Here is a 12,813-nt window from a genome sequence, read left to right as displayed (position 1 = left end):
TTCAAGAAGGCTGTCAGGCAAAGATAATTAAAGAGGAAGTGTTCAAGGTAAAAAAAAAACTCTTAATAAAATATAGGGCTTAGCGTCCCGAAAGTGGCATAGTGGGCTGTGAGGGACACCGTAGTAAACAGTTTAGGAATAATTTTGACCACCTGGGGTTTCTTCAGCATGCACCGAAAATCCATGGTGTCATGTGGTTTACTTCGGGACCAGGTCCGATTTTCTTATTTAAATAGCACGTGTGAAATGCAGAAATTCACATGTTACATAACCACATACGTAATAGACTTGAATAAAATTTGTTTTGCACTAAAGAGTGAAAGCATAATTCTACCAACTGTAAGAAGCAGAATTCTGATTTACAACCTTATAGTTTTTACAAAAGATTTCCAAGTTTTAGCTAGTTAAAGAAATTTAACCGCAAATTTTACTTGTCCACAACTTTGCACCAAGACCAGATATGAGAGTTCTAGAAACTACATTATATTAAAGCATCTGAAGCAGACAAATTTGATGTGTGTGGTGATGTGAAATGGTTGCAACATTTGCGAGAGTTCTACCAAAGCCTTGCTCAACAAAGTAGTGGTAGACTTTGCTTCAATGCAACTTGAAGGGACATGTTCCATTTATTCCAAGTTTCATTTAAGACAGAAAAATCTCTGAAGTTTGTTCCATTTGAAGAGCGTCCACGTGTTTGGATAGGGAAAAAAAAAGAGAGACATTACTGTGCTCTGCTTCTAGTATTGTAGCTTTTCTTGCACAACATTGTATTTACGCTTGAAAGGATTCCCAATAATTCAATGCAGTCATCACATTTGAAATAGTGCTGCAGAGTTTCAACTCACTCTCTTGCCGTCTGGTACGAAACAGCAACGTGCGCTGGAGCAGTAATACTTATGTTTTGGTCAATAAAATCATAGACCTTGCCACATACTTGACTGATAATATTTTCGGCTGTCTCCTCAGAGCAGGTAGCAAGGGCATCATTGGATGTCTCTTATTCCTGGCAGTATGAACGGAGCACTAGTGGCAGCCTGGTTGCAAAATCCTATCTGCCTCCTCTGCAAGGATCCCTGCTTGCCTAGCGAAATCCTCATGATGGAAATGCTGAGTGTTTCAACTTCAACATCTTTACTCTGCATTAACTTTGACATTTGGCGGACTGGAATTTCTTGGCTCTTTATAGCATAACCATTTGACATGTTTGTTGGACTTTTCCTGTTCCATATGCTGATGAGGTAGGTAGTAGTTTGGTTGATGCTTTGTTTAACTGGGAGCTCACAACAGGATGGTTTTCGTTTAATCGAAGTCTGTTAACATTGTGTCTGTGGCCGTTCAACCAAAAGTGATAACATTGTTTAGTTTATCTGTCATTTTGGTTTAAGCGAGCTTCGTTTATCCGAAGTCCGCTGTATTTGACAGCAGTGTATAATTAATAAATTTTTGATGCTTTATTTGCCCTATTAGGTGCACATTATAGGACACTCTGATATCATTATTTACTGCTGTGTTACAGAAGTTGAAACTTGTGCGATTCAGTTCTTATTCTTTGCTTTTGTCATTTCCAAGAATTTTGTGCAACAAAAATTTATGGCCTAAATAAAAAATCTGCTTCTTGTTGGTATATTTTAACTTTTCCTTTATCTGGCACATTGTATTTTGTGCAGAACAATTCCCCTTTTGCCATATACTTAGACAGGCGCTCCTGAGGGAATGTCCAGGTGGTGTATGCAGGTTATTAGTGGCACCATGGGAAGTGGGGAAGTGCTTTAATTCATTTCAGCCACCTGGGGTGTTTTAACATGCACTTAAATCTAAGCACTCGAGCATTTTGCCATTATCACAATGTTGCTACTGCAGCTAGGAGACAAACCGCTGATTTTGTGCATAGCTTTTTCATGAACGTTGTTGTCATTTTGTTCTGCTTGGCGACTGGACATTGCATCTTGGACCAGGATCTTTAGTTTCCTTTGTCCAGTAAAGCTTGTTCATAATATTTCATTGGACAGGAAAAGAAGTGGCCAAATGAACTAAACATGTGGTTTTCATTCATGTACCGTGTGTAAATTGATATGAAACCACTGCAGTAAATGCAATTTTTCTCTACTCATATGTCACGATGCAACACTAGCAGCCTGTTCCAGAATGGCCAGGGCATCAGGCACGTCTCATTCACAGAGTGGTGATATGACACAGGCATCTTCATCTGAACGAACATCTTTCACTTGTTTTGTTAGCATTGAGCCAGGTGTCAAACAGACTTCTTCCGTCATCCCAGTTCCAAAACATTGGTGCAAGCTCAAGGGTTGCTCTCTGCATCAGTCTGCACAGGCGAATTGACTGGAATGAAATGGCGTCAGTGAAAGAAGGTTAAACTTCAATGCGTTGTTGCTTATTACCTGATAAAAAGGTGTTCAGTATGGCAAATCTGACTGACTGAAAAAATGTACCCATTAGAAACAGCCGTTTGTTTGGTTTTACTTACAGCTTATTTGTAGATTTCTATCTCTTGCTCTATGTTTTTCTTTATTGCTGCACTTAATAAATGTATATTCTATACAGTCGGCTCCAACAGAACCAATGAATTTGATCTAATTATTCGATGGGTCAAATTAAACTAACAAGAGGCAGAAAAAACCACCAGGAAGCACTGATTCATTTGGCACAATTCTAACACACCCCCAAATTGAATGTGCACTCAGTTTTGATGGGTTCGAAGTATAGAACTAATGTGTAAACGGCATAAGAGCACCTAAACAATGTAAGAATCTGACACACACACAATTTTTCAACAAGAAAAAGCTTGCATGCATCCGATTCTGTTCATCAGAAAAAAGATGAAACCAGTGAACTTTACGTTCACAGAATGGAAATTTATTTACACTTATTGTCGTTGTTGTCACTCTCAGACAGCACTTTATCGCTGTCTGTAGAACACAACATGTAGTCTTCTTTACGGTCAATTGCATGTTTTATGTTCTGCATTTATTAAAAATTTATTGAAACACTTTGTAGCAATTGCAGACGAGATGGTAGCCCATGCCTAGACTAACCAGTTCACTAGTTTGCCCTGCAACGTGTACAATTCTCTGGAACACCAAAAACATGCAACTTGCTTAGCATGCAAAGTATCACTTAACCTTTGAATGGGCTGAAAGCAAGCTGATAGCCTAAAAGCAGTAGATCGTCATTACCCTGCTACGTGAGACGCAGTTGCTACAGTCGCTGTTGCAAACACTACGAGCTTGGTTTTGGTTCATATTGTCACGTGGTAGTAATGGTGAAGAAAGCAACAAAACTCTGAATGGTGTGCTACTGTTTTATTGGGCGAGCATGTGCCCTCGAAAGCAAGTTACGATCAAAGAACAGTGATAGCGGCGAACACTGTCGGCGAGCGTTGAAAATCTTATTTGCAGGGCAACCGCATCGGCTTTTATACACGAGTCATCGAAGGTTCCAGAATAATCACTAGTGCCCCCGGGTCTTCCAGATAGTACTACACAATTTGCATTGCACATACGATCAGATTAAACAAGGTTCGGTGACAACAGACAACGGATAGAACCATTGATAACATTTGAGAAACTTCTGATACGTGCGGGTGCGTCGTGCGCCCAGCAATAATGCTTAACATTTCTTAGCCGATGAAAAGCGGTTACCGGTGAAAGATAACCAAGTGCACGTGTCATTATCTAAAAGACCTTTCCAGAAATTTGCGTGCAACGTTGAGTGGTGGCCGTAAGGCAGTACGGGAAGTTGAAGTGCCGGCCACTGGAGACTCTCCTTGCCTGCAGCGTGTGAGCTGTGCACAGCCTGGTGCTCCCTTCTCCGACAGTGCCTTAGGCCTAAGCACCAGCGGATAGGCGCAAGGCATTATGGGAGAAGGGAGCACCGGGACGCTGTAGGCAAGGCAAACAGAAGAGCCTCTGGCCGCCACAACGGTTGGCTCTCCCACTTCCCACGCTGAACCTGCAACCGCCGCTGATGGTGCATGTGCATTCCTGGAAAGGTTCATTGCACCACGCAGACAATTGTCGGACCAATTCTTATGGGCCACACATTACAGTTGGGTAAATACTGTATTGTCAGCTACCATTTCTGCTTGAATATTTCCCTGGAGCAGACCTAAAATAGGTGTTTTGGTGGCACATCTTTGACGTATTCGTCGTCTCTTAGTATGGCCAAGGCAAACACTGCTGCAGCCATTAGGGAAGACAGTTGGAAAGGTTTGTGCCAACCAATTTCAGGATTGAAATAACGAAAGTACTGGCCCATGGATATGTATGGGTGCTGGCTGAGACCTTTGGTCATGGTAAAATTCGTCAAAAAATTTTGTTAGCCATTGATGAAATAATGAAAGTCTACTGTAGTTTGTTCTGTACTCCATAGGCAACATTCAGCAGATCTCCAAGCATTTTTACCTACCACTGTGTCTGGATTCTGAAACATGGTGAGTTGTGGAACTGGTATGGCTGCAAACCTCTGGAGGCGGTGTGTACTGGTAGGCAAGTTTAGCATCAGCGTGCCTTTCATTCTCTTCAGCATCCGTCATGTTTCACACCTTGCAAACCAAACTAAGTGTTTTCTCATCAAACCTATCGTCTCGTGTGGGGCTTACATGCGTACATTGCAAAATGTACAAAATGCAAAAACAAACAAACAATGGGTCTGATATATCCCTGTGATAATTTCTGCAATGCACAAGCCGTCACGTGGCTTCAGTTGGAGACTAACAGTGCTTTTTTATCACTCACTGCAGTACCGTATGTTTGACTGCACTCTGCTGCTTGTCCTAATCAACCATTACAAAGCCAAATACCTTTGAATTAACAAGTTCCTGATTTCATAAAGTAGCACATACACCTGGTCAGTCCAAATTGTTCGGTGCTCTAAACTAAGCCAGTTATTAATTGGTCTAATCCTGGTCAAAGAGCTGGAAAAAGGTCTGAATGATAAATGATGTCCATGCTTCTCGTATTGCAGGGCCCCAGCTGGGGGTCAAGGGCCACATGCCAGCACCACAGCAGCAGATGGAGACGGGCCAGGCTATCAGTGCACACAGCGGGGCCACGGTGAGTCGGGCTGCGATCCACTGGTGAATCTCAACGTCTGACACTGTCACAGTGTGGCATTGTGGCATTTAAAAGGAAGCAGAACCCGTTTGTTTATTTTCATTTTCATCTATTGTATTTCTTCAAATACAAGGGCAATGTGTACTATGTCAGGCAAGTTGGTGCATAGTTAATCCATTATGCTGTGGCGCAAGGTATAAAACCTGTAGAGAAAAAAAAAAAAAGGAGACAGAAAGAATGCCGCGGCACTCTTTTTGTCACTGTTTTATTTATTTATTATTTCCCCCAATGTGTTTTACACTTTGTGCCACAGCACAATGTATTACAAGGGGAATCTTTCCAAAATCTTTAGCCTAAAGCCTAAGAGTCACCCCTCCCCTGCCCCTTTTTGTCTTGTATGCGAAGTTGACACTTATTGCTTTTAATATTAAATATTAATATTGTGGCAGCAGTACTGTATTTTTGGTGACCTAGATTCCAGATTGTGCCCTGAATCGTAGCAGCTAACCAACTGTGACAGTGGAGGTGGCACTTGCCTCCATGCAGTGCAAAGAGTAGTATGCTTTTGACCATTACTGCCGAGCCATCGAGAAAACCAGCAGTGCATCTGAAGTAAAAAGGCGACCGTTAATAAACTAGAGAGATTACTTTTTCAACTTCAATTTATTGTTGCCTTCATATGTGCATAATGTTTTGGCCAGCCCAAGCACCAAGTGCTTGTTTGCCGAGTTGGGCCAGCGAGCAAGCGTCACCCACAGTGAAGGCACACAACAGTTTACAAACACATGCTCTCGACATATAAACTACCGAGAACTTCATAAAAGTATGCATCACTCATTTCTATTAGTAGTAAATAATATTAGCAAACCAATATTGCCACAAGATCATTTCAAACAAGGAAATATAAACAGGAAAACAAATACAAATATTGCACAAAGTCACAACTTTGTGCAATATCTTCTTTTTTTATTGCTGATTTCGAATCGTTTTGATACATGCATATTGCGTGTTTCTTGTGGCCGATGCACGCGGGCGCCCCGACGAAGACGACGAACGCTCTCTGGCTCTCGAGCTGTCGGCTGAACTGGCCAGCGCTGCATTATCCTTTGTAAATATACTTTGTAAATAGTCTCCAGTCTTAATCCTTCGTTCGTGTAACAATATTGTATAAAAAGCAACTACTCAATGTTGAAAAAATATTTTCACCACATACCTAGTCAAATCAACGCAATGCAGTTTATTTCTGAACATTGCATAGGAAACCAGCTGCCTGCTGCTAATAAATAGTGCAAACCACATAAAGAAAACAGTCGCAAACACCTCATCATTCTTCACTTGTGTAGGCTAATCAACCTTTGCCTATTTCACTCAGGACGCATTGTGAATGTGTGGTAAATTTCAAAGCAGGGAATGACTCTGGGACGAGCGCATTTTAGCTTTTCAACCACGTTACGATTGGTTTCATCGACCACTAGTGTAATCAGTTCATCGTTGAGAAACTGCTGTATGTACTCCAGACAGTCATCTGGTGATATCAAATTGAAAGCTTTGCCTTGAACGGCCAAAAATGGAAACCGAGGAGGCTTCGCGCGTGGATTGTCAATGTCAAGCTGCATCCACTGATGAGCACTCAAATGTTCGCTTCAGAGATGTTGTCATCGTCACCTGAAGAACTGCTCAATTCAGTGTCATCGCTGCCTTCTTCACTTCCGGACACAAGATAAACATCGGTATCTGAGTGATCTTCATTGGAAGATGATGAAAATGAAAAGCTTCTTTTTGGGGTTGACGGTCCTGCTGTGAATTTGTCGCCGCTACTGGACGCCATGTTTTCACACAAAAACTGTGCTCCTGCCGCAGGAGAAACTGAAATCGTCAAGTAAGTGCTTCCATCTGGTGAGCGACATGCGATCTAAGCCGTAGACGAGCACTTCTCATCCTGAACACTCAAGAGGACAACCTAGTCTAGTAGGACGAGTTCTGCTCATTCGAAGCACTTAAGGGGTTAAAATCGTTAGAGCGTTAAATAGAGAGGGGACGTAGTATTTCCTGATTTTTTTATCATGGTTAATAAAAACATGCAGTTCAATGTATCTTTCAGTTTTTCTTAGTGTTACTGATTTATGAACGGGCACTCTAATATCACTTTCAAAGTAGCGTTGTGTCGAAACCACAAAATGAAAAAGCTCTTTTACTTGAATAATTCCTAACTTACAATATTTTTGTTGAGTAGGTACTTCTTGTAAATGTGTTCCATAAGTAATGCTGTTTACAATCTTTTTTATCATTCTGTTTATCATTTGTATTTTATACTCGGAGCAGGGTCATATAAAGTTATTCCGTACAATAAAATCGATTCTAATAAAGCTCTATATATGCTAAGTCTCAAATTATTTGGCGACCTCCCCTGGAGAGTATAGATCATTGCTGCCATAATTCACATCATTTCACGAACATGCATTATATGATTATGCCAACTTAAATGCTGGTCTCTAAAGAGCCCCAGGCACTTTGCTTCCAGTTCACATTGCAGTGGCATACAAATGCACGGATGGCAGTGCGATTTGTTCTGTGCTAATGGGAAGTGTGCCAGCCGAGGTCCAGCCAAGTTAAACGCGTCTTGTGACCCTTACAGCCGGCCCAGCAGCCGCACGTGCGGGAGCTGCAGTCGGAGCCGCAGCGTGCCCTGCTGGGAAGCCTGGGTGCAGGTCGCGATGCCGTGCAGGCCTCGCTGCGGGAGCTTGAGGTGCCCCAGGCACGTCCCCAGCTGGGCTCGGACCCAGCCTCGCTGCAGTGGCGCCAGAGCCACCTGGACACGCACCGCCAGAATGTCAGCTCCCAGATTGCAGCCATGAACGCAGCCACCGCACAGGTTGTCACCCTTACCGCAGGTGTGTGCCTCTTGTTTTGTCACCGACTTTTGCTTGCCATGATGGTTGCTTGCTTTTGTGCACAATTTTTACCCTCCTTTCTTTGTTTACTATGGATGTAACCATACTGTTCTCACCCAGTGAAACTTAGTTAAGGCTCGTCTGTGCTCTCGTCCATGTTTCAGCCATGCAGAGCCACTTGGAGTTCTGTACTGAGATACATTCATCTTCCATGGGAATTGTTAGTAGCATATTGTCACGTGGTCGTGACGTCAAAGAACACGGTAGCAATACTGTGAAAGGCAAAACTAGCTTTTATTGGCCGAACCTGTGCCCACGAAACAGGCTACACTTAAAGCACAACGAGAGCGGCGAACACAATCGGCGATCGGCGAAAATCTGATCAACGGGTCAAGCGCGTTGGCTTTTATACATCAATCGTCGAATGTTCCAGACTAATCGCTGGGACCCGCGTGTCTTCCACAAAGTTTTACATTATTCGCATCGCGCATACATGCAATCAGATTACGCAAGCTGCAGGGAAAGACAGCGGATGGAACCATCGACAACATTCCAGAAACCTCCGATACATGCAGGCGCGTCCTGCGCTGTGCGATATTTGTTAGGCGGTGAAACGTGTACACGTGTACAAGACAAGTACACGTGTCATACCCCCCTCTTAAAAAGCATCGACCCGATGCTGCAAACAAACGAAAGTAATAAAGAAAAGCACTCTTAGCAAAGAAAACAACAAAATAAGGAAGTTCGCCAGCGTGTGTAAAAGGGCTTCAGACGCACTACGTGGACCACTTCAGGTCGTGCCCGGCGCCGCTGTAACTGCGAAATGCCGTCTGGCATGACCTCATAGTCCAGTTCGCCAACAGGTCGGATGATCTTGCAGGGTCCAAAATAATGTCGCAATAGTTTCTCACTGAGTCCTCGTCGACGTATTGGGGTCCAAACCCAAACACGGTCCTTGGGCTGGTACTCCACGAAGCATCGTCAGAGGTTGTAGTGTCGGCAGTCGGTACGCTGCTGGTTCTTGATCCGTAGGCGGGCGAGCTGTCGGGCTTCTTCGGTGCGCTGGAGATAGGTAGCGACGTCAAGATTCTCCTCCTCAGTGACATGCGGCAGCATGGCGTCGAGCGTCGTTGTCGGGTTCCTGCCGTAAACCAGCTTAAACGACGTGATCTGTGTTGTTTCTTGCACTGCTGTGTTGTAAGCGAATGTTACGTACGGCAGGACCGCATCCCACGTCCTGTGCTCGACGTCGACGTACATTGCTAGCATGTCGGCAAGGGTTTTATTCAGGCGCGCTCCATAAGACCATTCGTCTGTGCTGGGTAGGCAGTTGTCCTCCTGTGCCTTGTCTGACTGTACTGAAGAATGGCTTGGGTGAGCTCCGCTGTAAAGGCCGTTCCTCTGTCGGTGATGAGGACTTCTGGGGCGCTATGTCGCAGCAGGATGTTCTCGACGAAAAATTTCGCCACTTCGGCTGCGCTGCCTTTCGGTTAGCTTTAGTTTCAGCGAAGCGGGTGAGATAGTCCGTCGCCACGTAGTCCCCTTATCCACTTATTTCCGGAAGTTGATGTCAGAAACGGTCCCAACAAGTCCATCTTGATCTGCTGAAAAGGTCGGCAAGGAGGCTTGATCGGCTGTAGTAATCCGGCTGGCCTTGTGGGTCACTGACAGTCTCGGCATGTCTTGACGTAATGGGCAAGGTCGGCGGTTACGCGTGGCCAGTAATACCTTTCTTGTATCTTCGATAGCGTCCGGGAGAAGCCGAGGTGCCCGGCGGTCGGATCGTCATGTAGGGCGCGCAGTACTTCTGGACGCAGCGCCAACGGAACAACAAGAAGGTAGTTGGCACGGACTGGTGAGAAATTCTTCTTCACGAATAGATTGTTTTGAAGCGTGAAGGAAGATAATCCATGCTTAAATGCCCTGGGAACAACGTCGGTGTGCCCTTCCAAATATTCGACGAGGTCTTTTAGCTCAGGGTCTGCCCGTAGCTGTTCAGCGAACTCTTCCACGCTTATCATTCCAAGGAAGGCGTCGTCATTCTCGTCATCTTGCAGCGGCGGGTCAATGGGGGCGTGTGATAGGCAATCGGCATCGGAGTGTTTTCTTCCGGACTTGTAGGTTACAGTGATGTCATATTCTTGTAGTCTGAGGCTCCACTGCGCCAGTCGTCCTGAAGGATCCTTTATACAGTCAAACCTCGATATATCGAACACGGATATATCGAATTATTGCGTATATCGAACACTTTCTATATCACGTGGAAAATCGCATGCATTTTTAATTTTTTATTTCGAACGGGGCCGGATGTAAAATGGATATATCGAACTCCGCCGCCCCAGACCAAGTGCGCTCTGTTTACAGGAGGCGAGCTTTCCCGCAACACTCTCGAAGATAGCGGCGGCGCGATGGGCGTTCCGGACTTTCCGGATTAGGGTGCCTCGATGTCCTCCTCGCCCGGAGCGGCGGGCGAGGAGGACATCGAGGCACCCTATTCCGGACGGCTGCGTACGGCAGCTGCCCACATCGGTTGCGCCGAGGGCGCCATTTGAACGTAGCGGCGTACACACGCGGCGGCTTGGAGCCAGCACGGCCGCCTCGATCACGCGCGCACGGCGGGGCTTGCCCCCGCCGTGCGCGCGTGATTGAGGCGGCCGTGGAGCCAGTTGGAGCGCTTTGTCGGTGCTGAGCCACACAGCATGTGCATTGAGGACTTCGTTGGCGGTGACGACAGCACCGGAACAGTGGCGGAGTTTGCTCGAGCCGCCCATCGCCGCAAGCCGCACCGCACGCTTGCGGTCGCGCGAAATATTGCACGTATCAAACACTTGTGCACAAATTTCGGTTTACGATGTGTAAGGTATACACTGTGCACACAGTGTAAACGGTAATTTGTGCACAAGTGCTGGATACGTGCAATTTTTCGCGCGACCGCAAGCGTGTGGTGCGGCTTGCGGCGATGGGCGGCTCAAGTGTAAATCGGCCCTAACAGACGTGAGATCGCGGCAGAAGTGACTGCTGAGCGGCCAAACGAAGACGCTGCCAAGGCTGATCCAGCAAGAGCTGATGTTGCCCCGCTCCCGACTGCAACTGAGGCTGTAGCTGCTTTGGCCGTTGTACGCCGCTACTGCGGTGCAATAGAAGGCACTTCTGGACCGTTTGGACTATGTTGAGGACGCCGTGGTCAAGCACGCGGTTGCCAATATGAAGTAGGCTACGCTGCTTCAGTACTTTCAGCGAACAAAATAAATACTTTGTTTGAAGCTTCATGTGAGTATCTATTGCGCCACGATTGGTTCATTGATTGATTTGTGCTAGTTTTTGACGCGTTTTCTACGTGATTTTATATATCGAATTCTGGCTATATCGAACTATTTTGCGATCACCGCGCTGTTCGATATATCGAGGTTCGACTGTATTCGCTAGCCAACACAATGCGTGATGTTCGCTGACAACTTTGAATGGCCTGCCATATACAGTCAACGACTGATTTTTCGGACCCTCATGGGAACGTAAAAATGTCCGAAAATTCAGGCAGTCCGAAAAAATGAATGCATGCAAAAAAACGCACCTTTCTTCTTTTTTTCTCGGATTTGAGGGTAAAGGGCGAAGTACCAGGCTTCCAAAACCCTGCCAAAGCATCAGTGAAGTGGCTATAAAAAGAGGCGTTCAAAAACTCTGTATGCAGCCGACTGCCGGTTTATTATGTACATGTGCATCGTCGGGCAGCCGGTGTTATTGCTGCAGTGACTTGAAGAACTTGTTGATTGTTGTGAGCCTGCGATCGGCCGCTCATGACTTGCTTAATAATGGCGGCTTTCTTCTCCATCGTTAACCGACGGTACTGCTTTCCGCGCTTCGATGCCATCGGCGAGGACGACAAAGACGGCGTGGGGGCCATCGAAGGCAAGCGAAATCCTCAAGTTGCGAACAGTGAAGTTCGCTGACGAGCGTCGAAGCACCTAGGCCTAGAGTCGCAGAGCACATTTGACACAACAGCACAACCACACACCACGCTAGCCAAAACGTGGGCTGCACAAACAAACGAAATGGCGCCGCTCCGGAAACTCCGCCGGAGGCGGAAGTGCGGCGATGAACATAGCCAGTGTGGCCAGACCAAATCGGTGTGTGACGGCTAGATTCGGCTAGTTGTGGTTCAAAGCAGTGATATGCTTCGGCTGCAAGTCGATTTCCTTCGCAAGGGCACTGCGCGAGGAGCCAAAGAACCTTCCAAAATTGGGCGGCGGGGGGTTTGAGCGTCCGAAACTTGAGATGTCCTTATACATTGATTCTACGGGGCTTGTGGTGGTGTCGCGAAGACGTCCGAAATATCAGGCATGTCCGAAAAGTTGGCCATCCGAAAATTCAGTCGTTGACTGTAGATAAGCGCGAAATTTAGCTGTAGCCCAAACAATGGCGAGGCATTCCTTTTCGGTCGTTGAATAGTTGCCTTCCGCTTTTGACAGCGACCGGCTAGCGTAAGCTATCACCTGTTCGACTCCGTTTCTCCTCTGGACTAGAACGGCACCGAGGCCTAGGCTACTGGCGTCAGTATGGATTTCTGTATCGGCGTACTTGTCGAAGTGCGCAAGTACTGGCGGCGACTGCATGCGTCGTTTGAGTTCTTCAAATGCGCCGGCCTGCGGCGTTTCCCACTTGAACTCAACATCACATTTAGTTAGACGTGTCAACGGCTCAGCGATGCATAAAAAGTCCTTGACAAAGCGCCTGTAGTAGGCACACATGCCAAAGAATCTACGCACTGCCTTCTTCTTGATGGGTTGCGGGAACTGTGTGATGGCAGCTGTCTTTTGCGGGTCTGGACGGACACCAGATTTGCTGATGACGTG

At 46.1% G+C, this 12,813-nt stretch overlaps 1 protein-coding gene across 4 annotated transcripts in view; it reads left to right on the top strand.

Annotated features, from left to right (window-relative positions):
* rhea (Talin_middle and talin-RS domain-containing protein rhea) overlaps window positions 1-12,813 on the top strand; it is a 391,086-nt gene that overhangs the window by 136,472 nt on the left and 241,801 nt on the right. For all 4 annotated transcript variants that reach the window (XM_050177552.2, XM_050177553.2, XM_055070111.2 and 1 more), the window contains exons 16-17: window positions 4,984-5,072; window positions 7,708-7,963. In XM_050177552.2, coding sequence (XP_050033509.1) covers window positions 4,984-5,072; window positions 7,708-7,963 — 345 coding nt within the window. The remainder of the gene's footprint in view (window positions 1-4,983; window positions 5,073-7,707; window positions 7,964-12,813) is intronic.

Source organism: Dermacentor andersoni, chromosome 5 (assembly GCF_023375885.2).
Source record: "Dermacentor andersoni chromosome 5, qqDerAnde1_hic_scaffold, whole genome shotgun sequence".
NCBI lineage: Eukaryota > Metazoa > Arthropoda > Arachnida > Ixodida > Ixodidae > Dermacentor > Dermacentor andersoni.
The sequence above is the reverse complement of the archived record's forward strand: the minus strand, read 5'-3'. Positions and strand labels throughout refer to the sequence as shown.